Source organism: Sander vitreus, chromosome 9 (genome assembly GCF_031162955.1).
Source record: "Sander vitreus isolate 19-12246 chromosome 9, sanVit1, whole genome shotgun sequence".
Lineage (NCBI taxonomy): Eukaryota > Metazoa > Chordata > Actinopteri > Perciformes > Percidae > Sander > Sander vitreus.
The window spans coordinates 24,840,201-24,864,767 of record NC_135863.1 but is presented as its reverse complement, the minus strand read 5'-3'; the positions used below and the strand labels follow the sequence as shown (position 1 = coordinate 24,864,767).

Genomic DNA, 24,567 nt, shown 5'->3' with positions numbered 1-24,567 from the left:
TGGTGGGCCTGAAGTGCAAATCACAACAGCAAATAGAAAAACGCAACAGCAAATCATAAAACACAATGGCAAATCATAAAACACAACGGCAAATAGGAAAACACGACAGCAAATATGAAAACACGACAGCAAACATGAAAACACGACAGCAAATAGGAAAACACGACAGCAAATATGAAAACACGACAGCAAACATGAAAACACGACAGCAAATAGGAAAACACGACAGCAAATATGAAAACACGACAGCAAATAGGAAAACAAAACGGCATTAACTTCTACTGGAAAAGGTAGGGCCTATCTTTTTGCGTTTTTCTATTTGCTGTTGTGATTTGCACTTCAGGGCCACCGTACAATTAATCCGCCTACACCATTCTCAAAAACGACGAAATTGTATACAGACTATGAGCTAAATAAATACATTTTATTATAGAACCGTTCAATTGCTTTGTATTATTGTTAAATATTTAAAAATACACAACAACTGAATTCCCCTCTGGGAATATTATAAATTACTTTTTATCATATATTTGGGTGATGCCGTTGACCCGGAAGTACTTTTCACATGTATGACCTCAGTAAGCTAACGCTGACATAGCATTATGAATTTTAGACCTAAGTAATGTGCTCATGGTGTAACCTCTAATAACAAATTGGCAATTTCTCTCTCCTATCGGATAAACGGGATAGTAAACGGGAGCCTACCACCATGAGCACCATGTTTGCAGACACTATTCTAATCGTGTTCATCTCTGTTTGTACAGCGCTGTTAGCCGAAGGTGAGTGAAATCCTCCTAACAGTTCGACAGGCAGCTTAAGCAGGAATGTATTTTATTATTTTATGGTCCAAGAAAGACAAACCATAATGATTCGTTACTTGTTTTTGTTTTTTTACACCATTCTGAGTTACATAGCGGGGGAAATTGTTAACGGTATTAATATTATTAAATTGCTACTTTTGGTGCTTTTGAGGAGCAGTGTGCTAGCTAGCCAGCGAATTTAGCCAACAAAGCTAGCTAATACTTGACCTGACATTTACACGTCAGACACATTGATGGTCAGACAGCGCAAGGAGTAAACCCTTTTTTGAATTTAACAGTCACGAGAAACGTGTTGAAAGGTCAATGGTTGAAACGCTTGTTAGGTATCAACTATGCTTTATTCATTTCCTCTGGAAAACTCGTCCTCTGCATTTTACCCAACCTAATTAAGGAGAACAGAAATGAAAATAAAATCGTTCAAGTTAAAACAGTTACCGAAGTTGTATTCTAACATGGTCATATGACTTTGTTAGATGGGATTTATACTCCTATTCTCATCTATTTGTTTCCCAAACAGGGTTAGCCACATTTTTTTTCTTTGTAAAAGTTGTTTTGTAGCTTAATCCAAAGGGCTTTATTAAACCTCCCCCTTCTTGGCATTCAGGAGCAGTGAAAAACTACAAGACTTTAAATTCAGCTGCTGAGCAACTCTTTTAATGCAGGAAAATCCAAGACAGTAGGGCTGCTCGATTATGAAAAATCGCAATTATTTTGGTCAATATTAAAATCACGATTATTTAACACGATTACTCATTGACTTTTGGAAAGATGTTGCATTTATTTAACTGAAAAAAAACAGTTAAACAAATCAACAGTGAAAAAACCAAGAACTGCGGAATTTCCCTTAATACTTTCCCCGTTTAACTTTAAAAGACCCTTAAAATAAATAATATAAAAAATAATGTATTCAAATGTTGGTTAAGTGAGTTAACCTTCGGCGAAAGTATGTATTGTGATATCAGTACCCTATATATGATGATACAAAACCATTTCTGGGAAATCTGAAAAAGTGCTTATTGATAAAATAATCAGACAGAAATATCTACTGTTGGCTAAACCAATAAATATATATCAAATACTGGAAAAATCTGACATTTATATCATTTTACTGTGTATGTTGCCCAACCCTATGTTGCACCATAATATTTTACTTACAAACCTCTTCTGATTTTTTTCTTGTCAGGGATTACCTGGGTTTTAGTGTATCGCACTGAAAAGTACAAGAGGTTAAAGGCTGAAGTAGAAAAACAAAGCAAAAAACGTAAGTGACTCCTAGTTGAACCTCATACTAATGTATTGTCTGCATTGATTAGTTTCATGTAGACTGTTTAATGCATTCTCTGTTGCTTGTTTTTAGTTGAGAAGAAAAAGGAAACTATCACAGAATCTGCCGGACGTCAGCAGAAGAAGAAAATTGGTAAGAAACCAGTAAACAAAATGGCTAAGTAATAAGTTGCGTTTAAGCAAACCTTGACAAATTGAAAGAAAAAATCTTGACACACTCTGCTCTTATGAACAGCCATTTTCCTCACGTTGACACTGTTCCTTGATAAGTGATATATCTCTGAATGTATTACAGAAAGACAGGAAGAGAAACTGAAGAACAACAACAGAGACTTGTCTATGGTGAGGGACAATTTGTTACAATAAATACATATGCGCTGAAGCTTAGAGCTAAATCCATCAATATATTGCCATATGAAATGAAATCATGTCTGGGAGTCTCTTCCCAGTCTTAGAATATGTTTTGTATAGAACTGCACTTTTACATTATCAATATAAAAAAAAACATTGATATTCAAATGTGTCAGTATTGCCAAACTTTAGTCTAATGTGATCTAATTTTAAATTTCCATTGTATCTTATGTTTGATTGTAGGTGCGCATGAAGTCAATGTTCGCTATAGGCTTCTGCTTTACAGCTTTGATGGGCATGTTCAACTCCATGTAAGTGTTACATGTAGTTACTGTACATTGGATTGATCTTTTAATTAAAATAAACAACACAGTTTTTGTGCCTTAGCCACTCGGCCAACCTTAAGTTTGATTTATGGTTCTGCGGAGGCTCCACGCAGAGCTTTCGCCGTAGCCTACATAAGTGGCCTGATGTTATACTTGCATTGGTGTGTGTGTGGGTGTGTGTGTGGGTGATAGAGCGAGGGAGAAAGTGAGAGAGTGACGCGATTAGCTTCGGAGTGAGAAGTGACTCTAGAGTCATAGTGAGCGAAACAAAGTGTCTCCTCTGTGCTTTCTGACCAAGGTGGAAAATCTGTAGCAGGAAAAGTTTACCCTCTTCTTGATGTCATGTTGTTTATGGAGAAGGCGAACCAGGAAATTAGTAGGGGGGAAATGCAACGCTACCAAGCCACGGCTGAGCGGCGTACGTGTAGTTACGTTTTTCGAGAGGTGCATGTCAGGCTACGGTGTAGGTTCGTGTCTCCATGTGCCTACGTATGTAGCAACGCTGTAGATTTTACGCAGAAGTATAAATCAAGCTTTAAAGTGATGACTTTGTCTGTATTGGTCACTGAGAGATAAGGAATTTTTGTTTGCGTTTGACAAAAGTACATATAATATACTTGTAGCAAACTTCTTCATTCCACTATTAACATGCCTTTTTGTTTTCTCCAGCTTTGATGGAAGAGTAGTGGCCAAATTGCCATTCGTGCCACTGTCCTACATCCAGGGACTGTCGCATCGAAACCTGCTGGGGGAGGATTACACTGACTGCTCCTTTATCTTCCTCTACATCCTCTGCACCATGTCCATCAGACAGGTAACTTCCACACTTGCAACATCTTTAGACCCGGGGTGGGGTTGATTCCTTTTACTGTATGTCACTATACAGTTATGGATGTCATGGCCTGTATTATATTGGAGGAATCATAGGTTTCTGAAGGAAACGCTACAGTTTCTGAGCGTTTCAATTTAATTTATAGTGTCAAATCACAACAGGAGTTATCTCAGGACACTTTACATATAGAGTAGATCATGACCACACTATAATTTACAAAGACCCAACAATCCTTTGGGGACATAATTTGAAATTAGGAAAAATTTTAAGTTGGAAAAAAGGGTAATAAATTCCAATATATCGCAGAATATTGCATTATGTTTAAAATCGCAATAATATCGTATCGTTACATAAGTATCGTGATTATATTGAATCGTGAGACCGCTGGTGATTCCCACCCCTACTGGACTGGTGGTAGGATGTCACCCTAAAAAATTAAGATGTAAATAATACATACAGTTTTAGCCCTATACAATAAAAATTAGTTATACAGTCCCTCTAGGATGTCGCGATCGCGCCAATTCACGCGAATTCAACCAATCAACGTGACTTGGGTGCGACTCGCAATTTTGACCAATAACCGCAACTTTTCCGCAAATTTGAACAATAACCGGAGTTTCCCGCGACTTCAACCAATCAAAGCAGTCCCACGTGCCAGACTTTACGTCAGTAAAGTGCCACTGACCAAGTGGGAGTGAAAGAGAGCTGGTTTCCGATATGAAGACGAGACTCGAACATCTCACATTTACCAACAAAACGTACAGCGAAAGACCATGCAAAACATTTCTGACCGTCCTGCCAACCTGTATACATTTTAACATCAATGTACGCTGTAACGTTTTTTCCCTCTAAAGTCAGCGGCTGCTGTTTCAGTCCTGTCGGCTGTCTGCAGCGGGCGGGGGCGGGGCTGCTGCTCATACAGTTCCCCCGTTACTGATGCGCACGCACACACAAACACCCATGGTGGATGCAGGAAAAAAACGCAGATGAGACGACATGATGACCTAAATTGAGGACAGCTACTCTCGTTATTCTAAGTGCAATGATAAGTTAAAGTCCTTTATCAAACCGTATGAATGTGTGTCCCAGGTTAGGAAATTAACTAACAATGTAAAGATCAACAAGCAACTGACACATATGTTCAGATTTGATTCATTCAATAAATTATTATTTTTTGTCTTAAATCCACCAGCGATTTTCATATTATACCAACATTTGCAGCATCCTGAGCTTTTTTGGTAAGGTTACTAGGAAAACTCAGCCCAGAGTAATTTTATTCTCCCCGAAACAAGTTTCCTTTTTATTTTTAAAGAACTACACAAAACAAATCGCAACTTTCACTGTCTCCCGCAACTTCATTGCAACAAACATACAAAAGACATTGCAACTTTTATCGCAATTTTTTTTACAAAAGCTCCCGCTTAATCAGGCATTTTGGGCCGCAACAATCTCAAAAAAAGGCCGCGAAATCCAGAGGGAATGGTTATACGAATGCTAATAAACACAAAAACAAGAACAGTTTGTCAAGATCAACACGAGCACACACACCAGCCGAACTGTCAGGCCATATATCAAAACAGGCACATTAGCGTAGACATGCCCAAAACTACAATATTGACTTTGGCAAATTCAATAATTGATACACCTTTACAAGGAAGGAAGGACATTATTTTTTTCACCGTTATTATACACAGTTGTAAACACTTTTTGAGAGAGTGTTCTATTTCTTTACTCCAGAATATTCAGAAGATGCTCGGTCTCGCTCCCTCCAGAGCTGCAACAAAACAGGCTGGAGGCTTCCTGGGACCTCCTCCCCAAGCAGCCAAGTTTTCCTAATCATCTGACAGGTTCAACAGTGTTCTTGCACTGTGACTGTGCAGTCAGGGCTCCTATATCAGAGGACAGCTGGTACTGGATCTGCAGTGCTGGAGAAAACACTGTTGCAGCTACTGTATCACTACCTTCTGTTGGATTTCTCATTTTATGTTTTTATTATTTAACTTTAAGTCTCACTTAGAAATTAGAGGGTAAAAATGTGTTCTTAATTACATTGATTACCAAAGGATACAAACGTCTATCTTGTATTCAGCACGTTATACATTGTTATGAGATTTTAATGATTAATTGGCACAGCAACATCTGATCCATTTGTCAGTATTATTGTATGACATTGTCTGTATCCTTATTTCTTACATATTAATAAAGTTTTATGATTACTCTTCAGTAGTACTTTATTAAATTGATCTTTATTCTTGTTCAAAAACAGCGATTATTCTGATTGGCATTGTGTAAACCATAAAAAAGCAAGCCATTGCCAACACTCCAGTAACTCCATCCTGTTTTGTCCAATACCTTGGTGTCATGTTTGACAGTCAGCTCTCATCGCATAACAATAACATTACTAAAACCTTATTATACCATCTTCGCAATATTGCTTATTATATATATTGAACATAAATATAACAAGACAACAACACAACATAGCATGTTTTAATATGCCTCTAGTATGGAGTACCTTTAAGTTTGACTCGGAAACAGAGCTTTGTTCTTAATCAAGTTTCCATTGTCCTTCACTAAGTGCCTTAAGTATCTGGGGAACTGATGACCCTTTTGGGTAATGGAAAGTTGTCTTTTGTGTTGTGCCACAGGACTCACTCGACCCTTTGGGTTTGAATAAGTTCTTTTAATTCTGCTCACTTCCAAAGTATTTTCTCAGTGACTTTATGGACTTGAGTGCATCAACCAGTGAATGATTGTCTAACACAAGTTATTGGTGTAGTAGTTTCCCTGCTGTACTTGAACTTTTCTGTCAAAAGCCACAGAGCTTAGTCCCACAAAACAGAAGTTGTCATGCTCTTTACGTCACATTAGGAATATAGATCTGAGATGGGAAGAAAGTGAGCGCACCCCATGTTAAGTTTCTTCACAGTCAGCCTTGGGAGGAGGCTTGACGTAAATGTCACATGACAGTTCCATTCCATGTAGAAATGCCAATTTTATATCCATAGGATAAAGTGTACAATGTCTTTGACAAATCACTGCTACAAGTAGCCGAAGAGACTCTGGAGTACATGTGGGACTTTTAACTCCTCAAAACTTCTAGTCACAAGCCTTGCTTTTGGTTAGTACCAAAAGCAAGGCTTTTCCAGCGAGTGTCTTTTTGAGGGTGCATACCCATTTGGTAAAAAATGCACTTTTGTCTCTTATCCCTAACTTTTTATCACACCAGTTTTTTATCTCCTCTTGTTTTGCTGAGTCAAATGATGAATATATTTAGTTACAAATACATCCTCACATACATCTGTGTTGTTAACTCGAGTAACAGTAATTTATAGCTGTAGATTCTTTATGGTTGACATGTCAGTTGACTGTAGTGCCTGCAACATTACTGGGCTTAAGGTGAAGCATTAGCCTGTAGTTTTGGCTGCCCAGGCCAACTACTTTAGCTGTGTTTAAAATACCTTTGTCTCTATCTCTGTATCTCACAATTTGTCCTGTTTTTAGACTGACATCAGTTTTTTCCTCTGTACCAGTATGTGTCTCTGGATTGTCATTTGATTGTTTCTTTGTTCATTCTGCATCCTAGTGGTCACAGTGTGCTTCATTTGCCCTATTTCATGCTGTGTCTCAGTTACAGTTTCTTTTGTGCCCTATATGTTTTTGTCGACAATCTCCTGTCCTTGCTTAGTGTCGGTTTCATTTTCTGTATCAACCTTTGTGACATCTCAATCCTTGTATTTTGAGATAATGTACCCTTACAGGGTAAGGTCATATGGTATGGACATCTTGCTGAAGTATGTAGAAGAGTCAGAAGATGTTGGAGATGTGGGAAAGAATGCTGTGTTGAGGAGTGCAAAGAAAAAGAAGAGCAAGCAAAGTGCCTGCACTGTGAGGGAAATCACCATGCGGGGTCAGCACAGTGTCTAAAGAAAATAAACCAAGTGAAAGTAAATGAGGTCAGAAAAGTAAAGTGATTGTGACTGAATCTGTTAAGAATCAGAATCAGGAAAGGTTTATTGCCACTTGAAGCTACACTTAGGAGGAATTTGCCTTGCTGATTGGTGCATACATAAACAAACAAGCATTAAACATTAATATAAAAATTAACAATAAATACAGAAACAAATATATACAAAATAGCTGTTAAGGAAAAGGAGGCTGGATGGGTTGAGTGCAGGATGTGCAAAAAATATATAGTATGTGCAATCGGCAGGTGTATAGTCCAGGATGGAGGTTAATGCAAAGTGTAGTGACTAGGGGTGGGGTTATGAGTCAAAGAGAAACGAAGAAATGGTGCAAGAGGAACTGGACCAAGAAAGTGATGCAGCCAATCAGAGAATCTGCATGAACAAAAAAGGGGTTTTGGCATTTCTTTCCATAGTAATAACTTGGGCTGTTGAGATACAGAAAAAGTCAGAAAGAATCAAAATGCTGGACACTGATAGGAGATTTTTGAACATTGTTGACATACCGGGTGAAGACTTAGATACTACACTGAGGGAGGTATTTGCACAAACTCAGACAATTGGGTCTGGATGATAGTATGGCCAATGTCATTAGTGGGATCAAGTTGGGTGGTCACTGTTAATTAAACCCACTGGAAGAAGGTGCCACAGTAAAAGACTAGTTCCAGAAGGGGGCAGCAATGCAACATTACGGATATCGGCTGCCGTAAATCTCCAAAGAGGAAGAAGAAAAAGCAGGACAACCCGTGAACCGGAAAGTGTTTCTTCCTTGACTGATTTTGACCATTTCATCGTTAGTTTATAGTTCAACAATGCAGGTAATGTTATTTTATTGCCATTTACAGTATGATACTTTGTTACATTATTCACAGGTATTTTCATTGACGGTTTACTTGTTCATATGGTGCTTCTGATTTACTTATTTGTAGAGCCAGCAGTAACGTTAGCTTACAAAATAAGGTAGCTAACGTTAACGTTTAGTCAAAAGCTAGCTAAGTTAGGTTAGTTCCTTTATTTATATATATATATATATATATATATATGTATGTCAATGGTTAGTTCGCGTTCAGGTTAACGTTAGCTAGCTATTTTACCGTAACTGTTACAATGGGTCAACCTTAAGGTAACGTTTAGGATTGTTCGGTGTGCATTTGGCGTTTTTGTTTATCACATAGAGCTTTTCTCTTTTATCTCCCATAGCAACGAGAAGAGAAGCAGTTAGAAGCGGCGGTGGAGTCTCTCATTTCTCGGGTAGCACACGTCAAAAACGCTCTTCACAGTTTCATTTATAAGTTGGAAAATGAATACGAGCGATTAACATGGTAAGTAAAGCATTTTTCCAAAAAGTTGCTAATATATTCAGTTTGTACCGTTGAAAATCCGCTCTAAATACAAGTATGTACCATTTTCTATTAAAGGTATAATAAGCAGTGCTTTCCTCAAAAAACAATGTATAGACTAATACAAAAATAATCACTCTCAGTCATCACTTATGACCCACGAAGTGTGTGACGGTGCCTCTATCTACAGAGACCCTGCCTCTGCTTGTATTATCATTTTTTTTATTTTACTTTGCTGTGCGCGGGACATTTCTGGATGGTAACAAACAATTTGCAGTTGAAATATAGCTAGCTGCATGTGAAAACCCAGTGTAATGCTCCCATACTACTGTGCAAGGTTTTTCCTCCAAATATCTTTATTGGAAGTTTTTTTGTGATGTGTGTTTGTGTCATTTAGGCCCTCTGTTTTGGACAACTTCGCTCTTCTATCTGGTCAGCTAAACACTATCAATAAACTGCTCAAGAACGAGAAGACACCATCTTTTCGCAACCAGGTTATAATACCACTGCTTCTGTCTCCAGACCGAGATGAGGATTTAGCAGTGAGTATCAAAGCGACCGACTGACGTTTCTGCTTCACTGATGTTAAAGCAATCTCTCTGACCTGTCCATTTACGGCCTCTGATTGTTCCCCCACAGAAACTCACAGAGCAGCGTGTCCCAGTGTTCAGCCATGAGATTGTACCAGACTACTTGCGGACCAAGCCTGATCCAGAGGTGGAGGAGCAGGAGAAACAGCTGAGTGCAGAGGCGGCACGAATTGGTCCAGAGGTGGCACAGGTCAGGGATACCCATTTTACACCAATGGCTCAATCAGGGTTATACCCAGGTCGACTGTGTGTTTGATCAGGGTAGACTAGGGTCGATTTCCATGTGAATTGCGCACAACCTGGGTCACTAACAGCCGGGCGGGACAAATTATGTGATTGGTTGGAAATGACAATGGGGCAGTCGTCACAGGTCGCCGCCTATGTTCGCCATACACTTTAAAAAAAACAAACAACAACATACATTTTGTCTCACTGTATCAACTGTCAACTGTATAAAACTAGGCTTATTTCCGGCAGCTTCAACAACAGCAGAGCGGAGCGGTTCAATTCATTTCCGAACAGTCCACTGACAGTGAGTGCCCGGATGTTCACTAGTCTGCCTTTTGCAGAGCGGTAGCTGAGTTTTAAACGCAAAACTGCCTGTAAAAACCCAGCGTTAGAATGTAAACGTATGAAAATAAGTTGTTTAATTGTCTCGGCACGAGAGAGTCTGCAGACCGCAGTTTAGTGCTCTCTTTTTCTCTGTCTTTTTAAAAAAAATGTGTCATGAAGCCAAAAGCAAAGCCCAACTTTACTTTGAATGAAATCAAACAAAGAGAAATGTCAAAAATCGTTATTTATTTGTGCTTTAGAACTTAATCACTGCGAAACAATCAAAGTAAGCTTTATTTATCTCCCTACTGTACAATGACAGATTCAAGTAGCTACAAAACATTAGTTCTGCTGGTATACAGCTGGACTGGAGTTTATGATGTTAGCTGTTCACTGAATATGATGTGAAAGCCTCACCCATTTCTAGCACTTAAGGAAATTGATGCATTGCTCACGGATTGACCAGGAGATCTCCGAATTGTCATGACCATGGATATACCCATCTAGACTGGCTTATAGGGCTGCACGATTATGGCCAAAATGATAATCACGATTATTTTGGTCAATATATTGATCACGATTAATTATCACGATTATTTTTTTGATTTTAACCAAAACAAATTTTATTGTCACATGGGCTAATTATAACTGCTTTCACATCCATATTGTGCTACATTGCTCCTTTGTTGAAGGATACTATGAAGGAGTATGCCATTTCAGCTGTTGTGCGACCGCTTTCCAAACATGCGCGTTTGCTGTGAAAAGATACAGGCAACGCAATTTTCTGTTCATGTTAACAGCGCATGTTAAAATCCCAATATTTACCGGACGAAATAGCAACGCAGATTACAGTGCTACTTAAATATCTGCGTTGTGCTCTGATGGTCCAAAACAGACGTTAGAGGCAACAGAAACATCGCTGCATGTCACGCTAGTAAACACTAAACACGTTACACAGCAGCTAACGTTAGCCTACCATTAGCTACAGTAGTAACTGGATTAAACACGGCTAAACAGTGTAGTGTGACTGTACAACAGTCTGCTGCTAAAGCTATGAGCTAAAAGACTCAAACTAGCACTGGTCACTGCTGTTGTCTGAAAAACAACACAGACAGGACAAAATGTTGCGTTTACTGGTAAACTGGTAAACCTCGTGATGACTTATGACCGACTGCTATCTGTTGTGGAATTTTCCTCACGTTACTCTGTCCTCTGTGACTGTCTACATCTAAACTGAGCTGCGTGGTGCAGGGAACAACTCTGATTGGAGGCACGTGATCAGAGAGTGGTTTACGGAGCTTTGGAAAAAAAAAAAAAAAAAAAACTTTGATACAGAGTGTTCTATGAACGGAATGAAGCATTTTAAATATCGCTCGATCACGTGAATTTGATTGTGGGAAGCCAAAATCATGATCGTGATTAAAAGTTGATTAATTGTGCAGCCCTACTGGCTTAGTTTGAATTTCCCAAAGGAGGGTTGAACCCTGATCAGACAACCCTAGCCCAACCCTGGTAGGTGGTGTGAAAGAGGTATTAGTTATCATATGGACTGAGTTGATCAATGCTGTCCTACTCGTATGCGAAAAATATTAATTCATTTTTATTGTGGAATTTCCAGAAACACTATGTTGTGGTAAGATGAGACAAGGGGGAAAACTTGGGTAACATCAGGTTACTCCTAGGTCACAGGTCAGGGGACCAGAAGATCTATTCGACCCTACTCCAACACCTAACCTGTCTGTGTTCAAGTATGAATTTATGTGCGTCTCTAGAGATTGAGGGAGTTCAGGCTGCTTCATGATATGGACCGTTGGGTATTTATGGAATGTACCACCGGAGGAAAATAGGAGACGGTCATGTCTTTTTATTCTTTGTTGAGGGGAGGGTCACCCAACATTTTTTTTGTCTAGGTGGGGGGGGGAGAAGAGACACCCAACATTTCAAAGTGGCTTGTTTGGTGCATATTTTTTTAGCTCTTTTCTGTAGCTATATTCATGTAGCTCTTAGTCTCGGCCCGCCTTCGCTACCCGATGGGTCTGACCCATGAGTTTGCTGGGTGGCAGGGGGCTCCCTTGGTGGCTGAAACGGGTAATTGCATTGTTTAAAAAATGAGTGGAAAATTACATCTGGCATGACCAGATATTTTATAAATATCCTAAATAACACAAAACAACTAAATGGTGGTAGGTAATACATCAGATTTCATATACTGCTTTAGTAAAAAAAAATATTACCTGGCTGACGATGGGAGCAGCAGAGACGCAAAAAAACGAAAATTACTGTTGCACTAGTCTGGACATCTTGCCTTGCCAACCTTGCAATAAAGGTTTCCTAAATGCCATGTATATAAATGTGATGTCAGCTTACTAATTGATTGCGGGTTTTGTGTAGATTTGGACTTTTATATGTGTATTCCACTTTGTTTAAACAGCGAAGTGGAGAGGCCTCGTTCACTTGTTTGGAGCTGGCTGGTGAATGTGATGCTCGTATAGGCCTTGCTGGATACACCGTGACCCTTTTTGTGGATCTACTGATCGCTGTGGATTACTTTTTTTTTCGTGTCATTGGATTACGGCAAAATACGGATCTTTTTTTCTCAACGTGTCTTAACGTTTTATGGTGTGACTGCGCTTCGTTTCTGCGTTTGGAGAGGCATCTCAACAGACTGTAGGTCGAACACCGATTGTTCACTGTTACATTTTAGTTGAATTTAAGTGATGGTTCGGAGTAATTTCACCCTAGGGTCCTTTGCACCATGACCTCGAGCCAAACAACCCCCCATAAGCTTTTTTCCCTTGTTACAACGTTGGTCGAGTTAGCGTTATCAGCTGGTTAGTTTAGTGCAGGCGCTAATGGATCCAGGTTTGTATCTCGTAAATTATGTTATGTACTCATAAAACGATGGATTGGAAAGTTTGTAAGTACACCAGGAGTTTATTTAAATATTACTTGCCTGCTGGCTTCTGCTCTCTGCTACTGGGCAGTAAGAATGCTTAGGGACGTCTACAAATTAAAAGAAAATACAACAAAAATATTTATTAATTTGACTTATTTTTTAAAAGTAAGTGCTGTAGTACAACTAGCAGGAGACAAGTTATAATTGAGATAAGTTTGGATACACTACCTTATTTAATCATTAAATTAATAAATATTTTTGTATCTCTTTTCGGTGTTGTAATTTGTAGACGTCCCTAAGCACTCTTACTGCCCGGTAGCAGTAGCAGCAGAGAGCAGAACCCAGCAGGCAAGTGTTATTTAAATAAACTCCTGGTGAACTTACAAACTTTCTAAGCCATCGTTTTATGAGTACATAGCCTATTTGTACTACTTTAGAAGTTTGGTATCATTTCGGGCATTATTAGTGGGGTAATTTACGAGATACAAACCTGGATCCGTTAGCGCCTGCACTAAGTTAACCAGCTGATAACGCTAACTCGCCCAATGTTCGATCCAGGTGAAAAAAGCTTCTGGGGGGTTGTTTGGCTCGAGGTCATGGTACAAAGGACCCTAGGGTGAAATTACTCCGAACCATCACTTTAAGTGTCGGGGCATTCCGCCACCGTCTGTCTATTGCGTTCCAAGACAGCCGTGCCGTGATTGGATTTCATAAGGGCGAATTGTTAAATTGTTACAATGTAATTTAAAATCTGCTTTAAAAATAAACATATATGTTTTGGAATATAATGTTCAGCTTTGGCAGCTTTATCTATGTGCTAAAAAATAAAATGACTGAGGAAGCCTAGTGACGAGTCCATAGCAACCAGTGTTGAATTTATTTCCCAGTGTACTTTGCTGAATGGTCTCAATGTTTTATTGCTTTATTTCATGTGAATACTAGTTTACTAGAGGAGTAGTTTCCATGCTTATTGTGTTTCCACAACGTTGGTGAGTAAATCTACTGAAATGGCCACCACACCGTAACAGAGGAGTGTGATGTGTAAGATGAGAAAGCAGAGGTTAACGTGTGTATGTCATGGCTGTAAAAAATCAAATGTCATCTGTACATCTATGCTAAGTGCAAACTAGCACATAAGGGGAGGGTCATGCCTCTTTTTCAAATCATTTTGGAAGGTCATAGAAAAATTATTACTGGCGAGGGGAGGGTCAAGTCTTTTTAGCCTAAAGGTCCTAAAACTCCTCTGGTGGCCCCTTAAATAAATAACAAACAGTCCCTAAGGGAATATTATGTTTCAGGACTGTCTCCTTTCGAAGGTTGGCTGAAAGGTTGGTAAAAGAGCCTCACACACACACGGCAAAACCGCGAGGTAGGGCGTAGAGCAGAGAGGCAAAGTGCAGCACAGGAACGTTCTGGAATTGGTTGTGCCTTGAAAGGTCAGCAGCAACAAGGTCAAAGTTGAAACAATTTGAACTTTAAGCGCAGCACACAGCGGCAATTCCGATCTCTCCTCATAGGAAAACAATGGAACGGCTAGCGCAGAGCGGTTTTACCGCGGATCATGTGTAGGTGCACGACCTCGCGCCGCAACAGTTTGAGGGGCCTTTGCGCTGGAAATGACAGCCGTGATGACGTCATTTTATGGCGGGCACCGGGAACACCGTGGCTACCATAAACCTAGCTTTATGGCGCCATCAATATCTTTGCATAACCCAAATTTGACAGCTTTAGCAAGAGATATATGCCTCTTGGAAATACACAGACACTTAGGGTTGGGGCCGCACTACATTTCATTAAATGCTTCTGTGTAAATCATCAAAACCTCCCGAACCTTCTTTACATATCCAGTATGCTGCTGTTAAGTTTTTCCATGACAATTTTGTTGTGGTAAAATGTAGAACAGTCATTTGCCTTACACTGCTTACAGCTGTAGCTATATATTGCATTGTTCAACCCCATCGTCCCCGGTTATATTTTTCTCAACAGAAACAGATCCAGACGTTGAATAAATTGTGTTCCAATCTGCTAGAGAAACTTAACAATCCTCGTGATGACAGAGATGCAGAAAGTGCAGGTATGTTGCAATTTCACTCTCCAGGTAATTCATCTCAAATGTATTTAAATATGTTGACACAAGTTTTTTTTCTTTCTCCCAGCAATACGGCAGAACAAACCATCCTTCAACCCTGCTGATACTAACGCGTTGGTTGGAGCTGTTGCATTTGGAAAGGGGCTTTCCAAATGTAGGCCTCCAGGTCCAGTGGCCCCTGGACATCCAGGGCAAGGGCCCATGATGAGTGGAGGTCCAACCTTACAGCAGGTCACTATTGGTGGTGGTTCAAGCCAGCAAGCAGGTATGGGTGGACATGTGGCACCACAACAGCAAGGGCAGCCAGGTAGGAGACCTGGAGAGCTGGGTTAGTATTTCACCTGACTACTTTGAGTGTTTGTTGTTCGTGTTGGATTCTTTTGTACTGATGTTAAGCCATTGCTGTTCTTCAGCTCCCTGTCTTTGTGTAATTGTGAGAATATTTGTATTAATAATTAATGCTTTAAAATTCTCTATCTTAGGATGTGAATGGGTTTGAGGTGGACAGGGTCTTTACATTAAATGTGTATGTACAGTATTTATTAATTACAGTGTGAAGGTTAAATGATACATCATATAATGATTTCACCATATTTTGATACCCTTCCACACAATATAATTTAAACAGTTATTGGACAGTAAAAGCTTAATGAATAGATCTAACAAATACATTTTTTTATGATGAGCAGGGTCAGGGCAAATGTTTGTGACTTCCTTTATAAAGTGGTGATGCTGTTTAAAACTATCTGACTTGACCTCCGCTTTTTGTCATGCTCGTCCACTTCCAGGTGAGAGAAATTCATCTCGAATGAGCCTAATATTTCAAGGGAACTATTTAATAAGTAATAAATACCCTTGATATGTGCTGAACTCTGTAGATTTCTGAGTGCACATGTAACCAAGCATTAAAGCAACAGTTGGTAACTTTCATAAAAAATAACTTAATTTTGCTCACACTGGGACTGTATCCTGACATTACTACATGAATCGGATAATCTGTGAACAAAATCACCTTCCTCTTCCTCCTGGTGCTCCTAATGGCATAAGGAAAACAACTAATCACAGCCGAGGTGTCTCTAGCGATGACTGCTCGTGAACTCCAATCAAACTGTAAAACTAGGCTTTGACCACAGTTCATGACGCTTCGTTAGAGATTCCTCAGCTCTGATTGGTTGTTAGTCTTTGGTAGAAACTTAAAAAATAAGTAATTTTTTTTAAAGTTACCTACTGAACCTTTAATTCTCTCCCTTTTTTTCTTCCTCAGGAAAAATGCCAAGCAGCATCAAGACAAACATCAAATCTGCATCCAGTTCAATGCATCCTTACAACCGATGAGCTCCTTTCTTATTTGTTAAGCCAACATTTGTTACATTTCGGTGACTCACCTACAGCAATGACAGCATTTTTAATACATACCTTTTGTAACCTTATATAAACCCATTATTTTCATAGAATGGACCAACTTCTAGAAAGTTATCACTCTGTTCTCTCTTAATCTGTTTCACTGACATTCTTAGTGTAAAATGATCTCAAACATAAAATGTTAATACATTTTTGATACATCATCTGAGCCTCAGTGTTTAAGCCACTAGATGGTAGTATGTCATCATTTATGGGTTTATAATAGCTTGTACTTGGAACTCTACTAGTCACCCTTTTTTAATAAAAGATCTCTTAAAAGAACTTCTTGGTTGCATAATGAATACATTTAAATCATTACTTAATTTTTTTTATTCTGTTTGTGTACTTTAGTAAAGTAATTATTCTGTACATTTTCAAATTTAAAACCAAAATAAGTAAACTGTGCCAGTAGCTTATTTTTTACAATCAGGTGTTGTTTACACAGCTCTATATTGTCAAAACTGTAACCGTGTTGTAATTAAACATCACTAGTGTTACATGTCTTGACATGAATGGGGCTTCCACCCATCAAATGACCATCCCAACATTTCAGGCACACACCATGATCTGATGTCCATCCAGTATTTCTGCCGGTTTCTTCTTCTCTTTGCCCATTTTGCTGCAGTACCAAAGGTGAGAATAATGAGGACGGACGTTGCTCTGTGTGGCCTGATAATGTCAAAGTGTTTAAAGTGGCAAATGAGGAAGTATCGGTGCTGACGTGTGAGGGGGGCCTCTCTCCACGCTGGCTCTCTCTGTCCACTCCAATCCCTGTCCTGCTGCACAGCACAGTGACCATGCTGCTGTCACAGCATGCGGGCACATGGCTGACCTACATACACCCTCTGTCCCCAAACAGGCAGACGTCTCGCTGTGTCAGCCACCATGGTCAGATCCTCTGGTGAGACAGCTCAAAGCTGCACAAGGTCACACTTGTGTCCACAAATGAGGTCTAAATTATAAAACAAAGACCTAACAGGCAACATCCTGCAATCCTCAGAAAACAGAGGTTGAACTGAGTTTTTTTGCCAAACTAAAGTAAAAGGATTGTCATTATTCCATATAAAACTAACCTTACAGAGACGTGAGTGAGTTGGTTATCCATCAATGTAATCATGCCTTTATTTTTCTATGTGGCATTGCTGTGGTAATAGAATCATAATGAAATTGAACATATATGATGTTCCCTTGGTTTCAAGTCTCTACAAGTTGATTTTGCAATGTATTAAAATGCATGGGAACTAGTGGCCACTCTTGAGTATAAAAATGGGTTGCCTTTATCACACAACCTCCAAAGAATTGTAAATATCTGCTTGTCTTGCTGTGATGAATCAAAATGTCTGCTGTGAAACATTTAGGCTATCAGTGTTGAGTGAGAAATCTCAAGACAGGATGTAATCGGACAAATGTTACAACGAGAGAATTGCACGTATATCCTTTTTCATCATTTATCATGTATTTTAGAGCAAGTTGTCAGTAGGCTGAAATTATGTTATTCATTAAAATTGTGTTGTTTTTTTTTTCTTCCAGTGATGTGGTAGTTCACGGCCATTCTGAGGTAATTTTGACGGACAAAAAAAAATTAAGGTCCACTTACTAGCTTTTTCTGCCGCTTTCAACTGCATTTTACAGTTGCTGATTAAGAATTAACTGTTTACAATGACTAGAATCAACTTCCACGCTAAACAAATATTGTTCCATGATATTATGTTATGAGATCAGATACTTCTACAGAACTAGAAAACCGGTAAAAACCAAACTGCAGTGACTGCACTCCTGCTAGCCAAGGCTAGCTGGTGAGATAGCCTTAGCTTAAGCTAATTTACCCACTTTTTCCTGAATTGAAAAAATCAATTTGGATGCTTCAGCACCTCAGTGATGGCATACCACATAAATAAGACCGTGGCTAAATCTTAAATCATAATGGAGTAACACCCACCTAAACAAGGCCTGCTAAAAGCTAATGTGCCTAGCTTAACAGTAAATCCTGTCTCTACACCCTCTCTAGTGGAATTCCCATTTCACATAGTTAAGATACCTTTAAATAACATTAATATAATTTAATTAAATACACATTTATAAATATAATTCATTTATTAGGTTGTACATTTAATATTTTTTTGTAATAATAGGTGTTTTCTTTGCCCTTTAGATTGTTAATAGAGTGCAGTAAATGTTTCTTTTACGTTTTATGTAAGGTCTTTGATAATGTATAGTCTGCTTAAAAAGGGCTAAAATAAGGTTAATTTATATAGGCCTATATGTTACATAGTTTGACTGAGAGTCTTCAATCTTTCAAACCCTTCACTATTCCTGGTGGTAGTGCTCTCTGCCTTTAAAAGACACTGAAGTCACACAGACCATCAGGGGTCAGCATTGTTTCACCATTGGGAGGCACCAACCTGCCACAGGCTCATTCTGTAAAAACAGATTTCTTAAACTGCCTTGGCTTTTGCCCATTGATTTAAATATTAATTTGAATCCGTAAAACAAGATTTTATTTGTGTTAGAGAGGGATGCTATAGTCACACCCAGTGCATTCAGTCTGACTCTAAACCATGCTGTACATACTGGATAATGGGAAAACTCAATATGACATCTGCCTCTTAAATTACAATATACAGTATATAGCAGGGTACACAGAGCAGGGGGAACTGGACAGTTTTCATACGAGACGTAAATCCATCTTGACAACATAATCAGTATTGTTATCTTACAAAAATACAGGATTTCCCACTAAAGGGACAGGCACACTGCAGTGACCAAATGTGTCAAATTACTTCATGTCCAAAAATGCAGGGAAACCATTTAAAAAGATAAAAACACAGACACAAACTCAAAACAAATTAGCTCACAGCTGAGAATGAGAATCGATCAATGAATGGTCCTACTTTTGTTGTTAGATATGAGTGCAATCATTATTGCAACAGCAGTGTATCTGAATGTCCTTAATCATCAGCACAAAATATTTTTGTTTAATTTTTTGATTCATGTTTTGGAGAGATAACTTTCTCATTTCTTTAATAAGAGTATCTCCTGGCACAGTCTTAAAGGTTTAAATGAAGAACACGATAAGGTCCACATCTTGCTCATTATGGAAGCTTTAGTCAAATATAAAGAACCACTTTACAGCCTTAAACTCCCACACCCCAAATGCTTACATTTACTGCAGATTCTAATTCAAATGTTCCACGGCTGAAATAACTTGAAAGGCTACGATGACGCATACTGATCTGTGAAATCTTTTCCAAATGTCTTCTTTATGAAAGTTGGGATCAGAGGAATTCATTAAAGATCTGTGGGTGGCATAAGCAATGCAAGACTTAGGCTTTCCAGTAGCAAGTCTTTGCCAAACTGAACTGTTTCCAAATCTGAAATCTGCAACACTGACTGAAACACCTACAGTCACTAATTACTGGACCAGAACCTTTTTCTTTGGAGTTGTTTTGTGAGCAACATGATTCATATGATCGATCAGTAGAGAAGAAGACTTATTTTATCACATTAAAGCAGAGGGTTTTCTTGAGACAAAGCCTCTTTATTATGTCTCAGACCTTGCATTGTCTGCTTCAGTAGCCCTTCCCTCAGGCACGCGTGTAGCCTTGGTTTGTGTGTGTGTGTTTGTATCATGCTGGCAGACGTTGACATAATTGACGCACATTAAGCATTATGTATAAGGCCTTATGAGCCATGTTATTGTCATTGATATAATGTTAGCCCTGAGCCCCACTGCATGTGCCACATGCATTGTGGTCTGGTAGAGTATGACTGATAATAAACTCCAATAATGACAAGGTTGATATGTACGAAACCAATGAGGATGAGGTCAAAGAAGACAGAAGTGCTTTTTACTTAAACAGTGTTACTAACCACTGCTTTGATTTCTTCCCTCACATCAGAGTGAGAGGTCTGTCTGCTTTTGCGTTTTTGCTAAAACTGAATATTTATCTCTTTGCCACAATAAAGCATTTTGTACATAGCCTATTTGAGGCATTTTTAAGTTTTAAAATAGAAATGATGACAATGTTCTCGCTCATGATTTCATAAGTCAAACAGAGCAATTTTTCAGTTGAGTACTGTATGTACTGCCATTTTTACATGTACCAATACAGCCTGTTTTGTGTGCTCCGAGTGACAACCAAGGCTGGATTAATCCACTATGAGGCCCTGTGGCAAAAATTAGCTGTGGTTCTCCATCGCCCACCACCCCGCAATATTGGATTTTTTTTGGAAACAAGTTGAAAACACAACACTGACATATCATCACCTTATGAAGTTGATATGGCAAACATTTGTAACATTAGCATTTGTTTGGAGTCATGTTTCTGGTTACTTGACCAATGGAAATATTCACTCTCCATTCATCTCAGATTTGGTTTCCACTAACTCCTGGTGCCAGCTGTAAATCCAGACAGACCAAGGATGGTTTTGTAGAGAAAAATAAACCAATAATTAAGGCGACGGGTGTGTAAAGTGGCCAGTTGACAGTGGAATAAAGAGTGCAGTGGTGTGTTTTGAAAGGGGCATTTGCAGCAAACCGAAAAGCAGACTGATAGAAAACATTGAGCTTCTGGAGTGCACGCTTGCATGCTCACCTATATATAACATCACCATAGTCTAACATTACAAGAATTATCCTTTAAAACGAGTTAGTTTAGCAGAGGGAGTGAAAGTGGAGCGCGTTCTATTCAAGAAGCCAATTTTAGCTTTGACTTTAGACTGTAACCTACTAATATGATGTGAGAAAGACGTGCTGGCTAGCCAGATACCAAAATATTTGTATTCAGTGACCTGGTCTAGGATAGCCCCGTCAAGGGTGGAGATATCTCGGGCTGAAAGGGTCACACAAAGGCAGCTTTGTTTTATTTTCAAGATCCGCAAGCCAACGGAGAGTGCCTAGACCCCCCTGGCTGCAAATTAAATTTGCTGCCACTAGGGTGCGTCTAGATTTCTAGGCTAGTTTTGACTGTCAGGGAATAGCAACGTGTGGAATTCCAAGGTCAAGGAGCACTAACACATCATCTACTTGGAAACATTTGTGCTGAAGACAGAAACTGTGAAATGTTAAAACAATAGAACAACAAATCTGTAATTTACCATAAATTAAACAACAAAAATGTAAATTACCATTACACATGTCAGTAGGGCCCCTGGGTCAGAGCCACAGGGAGGAGAATTGTTTTTCTTGTCTTTCATCAGTCTTTCTGAAAAAGTGAAATGAGGTCCAGGGCTTTACTTTCCACCACTGCATTTGTCACAAGCAATTTAAACCTTCTTGATTTTAACAAATTATTACTTTGTGAGCGCAGAAAAAAATACATCTTTTGTCGAGCGGTGATGTTAAGCCCACAAACATTTAGGGCTTATGGGAAATGGTGTTTGTTAAAAGCTGCTAAAAAATTTATATTGAATAAACAATCATTAGTTCTTATCAAGACATTATGTGAGCCACATGACATACTGTAGAGAAAGGCTCTATTCCAAAGCTGAAGTTTTAATTATTAGCTTAGTTAATCAGCATGTGAACTATAATAACAGGAAACTGAAAAAACTGAAGCAGCTAAATAGAATTCAGCCAACATATATCTGGTATAAAAGGTGCATTTTCACTTTGGTGAAATGAATGAAGGTACGTTATATTTTCTTTAGAGATCAAAAGAGCTAGCACAATTTTTTTGTGTGCAGATTTTTCCTTTAGACAGCAGTCTCAAATCTATTTTTAAATATTTGAACTGCATGTTATCTAACCTATTGCTTGTTTTTTAGACATCTAGGTTACTGTTGTTTCAACTGCAAATCTACAACTTGCAAATCAACAGTTCAGTGATTTCTGGGAATGACTTGCACTTCTTGTAGTAGGCTAGATCAAAAATAATAACACTTGCCATCTGATTTTAATTCCTTTAAAAATGGGTTTATACCCATTTGATATTAAATCTCAACCCCACTCTAGCTCCCCTAACTATGGCCTGTGGCAAATAATTTCGTAAAAACTTTACACCACATTTATCGCCAGAGAGGGGAAAGAAGAGAAGACGAAAAACCAAACCTATGGGGGTGGTGATGGTATACAACAGTTTAGTGTTTAATATATTTGGCCTCAGCCTGGCACTCCCCATTTTAATGATCTAGAACCACCACAGTGTAGTATTCTTAAAAACCTACATTGCATTTGTCACGGTGTATCATGTTATCCAGCTTTTTTGTTAAAGGAATCAGAAATTCAAAAAAACATACACTGATTTTACTCAGAATGGGATTTATACCTTTCCAGCATGTAATGACTGATTCAGCCTCACAATGCCTTTTGGTTTTAAGGAACATACGAATAATATATACGCGTCCAGCACTTCTTGCCTTTCATGCCTCAAACAGTGGCCCTTTGATAGAAACAAGGAGGCTTCTCCATGTAATTACACTTGATCATGTTTGCATACAGTATGTCACTCCCACAGTCTCTGTCACGCTCTTTGATTTTGGATACTCCTGCGAACCTCTTTCCTAATCCACAAGTTAATATTTCAACCCCTTTCTTATTTTTTTTCCCAGGGACGGATGTATTTGAGGAGCAGAAGCAGAAATCCTGTCTGGTTTATCTGGAGGAGAGAGATAAGTGTTTTCAGCCTCTTTCAGGAAACGCACATTAACCATTCCTTGGAGGGAGCTGGATGTGAGGAGGGGGGTGGGTGGTCTGTCTGTCTGGAGCGCACAGCTTTCACTCACTTGAAAAACTGTGAAAATGTCCTCTTCACACCTTTGGCAGCTCGGTCGAGCTTTGGCGCTATGTTAGTGGTGATAAAATGCCCGCATGCAGTAGCATAGTTGGAAGTGAGACGTGCAATGTTATCCAGAGGTGTTGGACTGACAAGTCTACAACGTGTAAACTTGTATCCTACAGTGACTCCTGACCCTGACCCTGTTACAAAAGCCTGGAGGAGAAACCACATGCAAGTTTGAGATGAAATTCAGCGGTGCATTTGTGGAAAACTTGACAAAAGCACATGGAACATAACATGAAAAATGACAAAACTGCAATTTATTCAACAAAAGAAACTATTTATTTGGGATCCGCATTGCCAGTACAAATTAAGAGACCATAAAACCTACACCTTTCAGCTATTTTTCTCCACAGAAAACGGGTTTTGAATTGGAATTAAAAAGACAATAGTTTTTCATTCAATACTTTTTACATACGCAGAGATCTTAAAAGTTAAAACCTGTCAAGAAAAAGGCTCTACGATTTCACTCTGAAATCCTTATAAAAAAGAAGTTAACATTCAAAACACTGCAGTACATTATTTTATTGAGAAAAAAAGACATGCAACAAATAAAACATTTTATGTTTTACAAATCGTCCATTTTTCTTTTCATGTCTCTTTTCCTTTTATATTCAAAAACTAAAAAGCATCATTACATGAAGCTTCGATAATATTTGACAGGCAATGTGAAAAGTAGAGTTAAGCTGTTTTTTCAAGGGGTGCAAAAACAATCCTTGTGTTTGCCTTGCATGGCCGGTGCTGTCAATTCACTCCAATGACTTCAGAAGACACGACTAAGGTCGAGGTTTTATGTATCACAATGGTGCTAGACTGAACAGGTAAGTCGAGGAGGAGCTGCTCTGAATGATCCAAATTAGTTTGCTTGGTGTAATCATGCCGTGGTTGACCTCGAGACAGTAGCTCTGAAACAACCATGATTTCATACATGTGTAATAAATACAAACACACTGACAACTGTTAAAAAATCCTGTGGCTTTCAGGGTGTATTGTGACTGATTGGTATTTCAGGACAGAATTTTGTTTTCCGTAAGGGTTAAGCTATAAACAATGCCAGAAGGCAATGTTCACAATAACTTTTCACGTCACCTTCATTTAAACAGTAGCCATCTTGGAAACAGGCTTGTTTCGGTGGTCTGAGCACAAAATAATAATAAGGACTTCACCTTAAATCCAACAGGAACTCCATCAGGCTGTGTTAAAATGGCTACTGTGTAAATTTCAAAGATGCAAAAAAAGAGTAAAGGTGCATATCTACATACTGTATATAGAGCATTCTTGGGCTAATTCACATATAATGGTAGCATAGCATACAAAAGAAACAGCCCTGTAGCAAGGCAAAAT

The 24,567-nt window shown here is 38.8% G+C and overlaps 2 protein-coding genes across 4 annotated transcripts; both read left to right on the top strand.

Moving 5' to 3' along the window:
- The first annotated feature begins 550 nt into the window (after nt 1–550).
- Nucleotides 551–5,833, top strand: tmco1 (transmembrane and coiled-coil domains 1). Its single transcript, XM_078259453.1, has 7 exons — nt 551–779; nt 2,005–2,082; nt 2,179–2,238; nt 2,401–2,447; nt 2,700–2,767; nt 3,452–3,596; nt 5,352–5,833. The coding sequence occupies exons 1-7, from the start codon at nt 710–712 to the stop codon at nt 5,448–5,450; spliced, it is 567 nt and encodes a 188-aa protein (XP_078115579.1). The 5' UTR covers nt 551–709; the 3' UTR covers nt 5,451–5,833.
- Nucleotides 5,834–8,304: 2,471 nt separating this feature from the next.
- On the top strand, nt 8,305–16,729 carry med8 (mediator complex subunit 8). 3 transcript variants are annotated; one of them, XM_078259451.1, is made up of 7 exons: nt 8,305–8,397; nt 8,780–8,901; nt 9,317–9,461; nt 9,559–9,699; nt 14,944–15,031; nt 15,114–15,353; nt 16,311–16,729. In XM_078259451.1, the coding sequence occupies exons 1-7, from the start codon at nt 8,392–8,394 to the stop codon at nt 16,379–16,381; spliced, it is 813 nt and encodes a 270-aa protein (XP_078115577.1). In that variant the 5' UTR covers nt 8,305–8,391; the 3' UTR covers nt 16,382–16,729. The 3 variants fall into 3 exon arrangements, with proteins under 3 accessions (XP_078115577.1, XP_078115576.1, XP_078115578.1); XM_078259450.1 differs by having other exon boundaries at nt 15,114–15,374; XM_078259452.1 differs by lacking the exons at nt 14,944–15,031; nt 15,114–15,353; nt 16,311–16,729 and adding an exon at nt 12,493–12,890.
- The last annotated feature ends 7,838 nt before the right edge of the window (nt 16,730–24,567 follow it).

What these genes read in the sequence shown, in the direction of transcription:
- tmco1 (XM_078259453.1), top strand. Translation starts at nt 710, where the DNA reads ATGAGCACCATGTTTGCAGACACTATTCTAATCGTGTTCATCTCTGTT. An exon ending in TACAGCGCTGTTAGCCGAAG is followed by an intron (nt 780 to 2,004) that starts GTGAGTGAAATC and finishes TTTTCTTGTCAG; the next exon opens with GGATTACCTGGGTTTTAGTG. An exon ending in ACAACAGAGACTTGTCTATG is followed by an intron (nt 2,448 to 2,699) that starts GTGAGGGACAAT and finishes GTTTGATTGTAG; the next exon opens with GTGCGCATGAAGTCAATGTT.
- med8 (XM_078259450.1), top strand. An exon ending in GAATACGAGCGATTAACATG is followed by an intron (nt 8,902 to 9,316) that starts GTAAGTAAAGCA and finishes TGTGTCATTTAG; the next exon opens with GCCCTCTGTTTTGGACAACT. An exon ending in TAGGAGACCTGGAGAGCTGG is followed by an intron (nt 15,375 to 16,310) that starts GTTAGTATTTCA and finishes TTTCTTCCTCAG; the next exon opens with GAAAAATGCCAAGCAGCATC.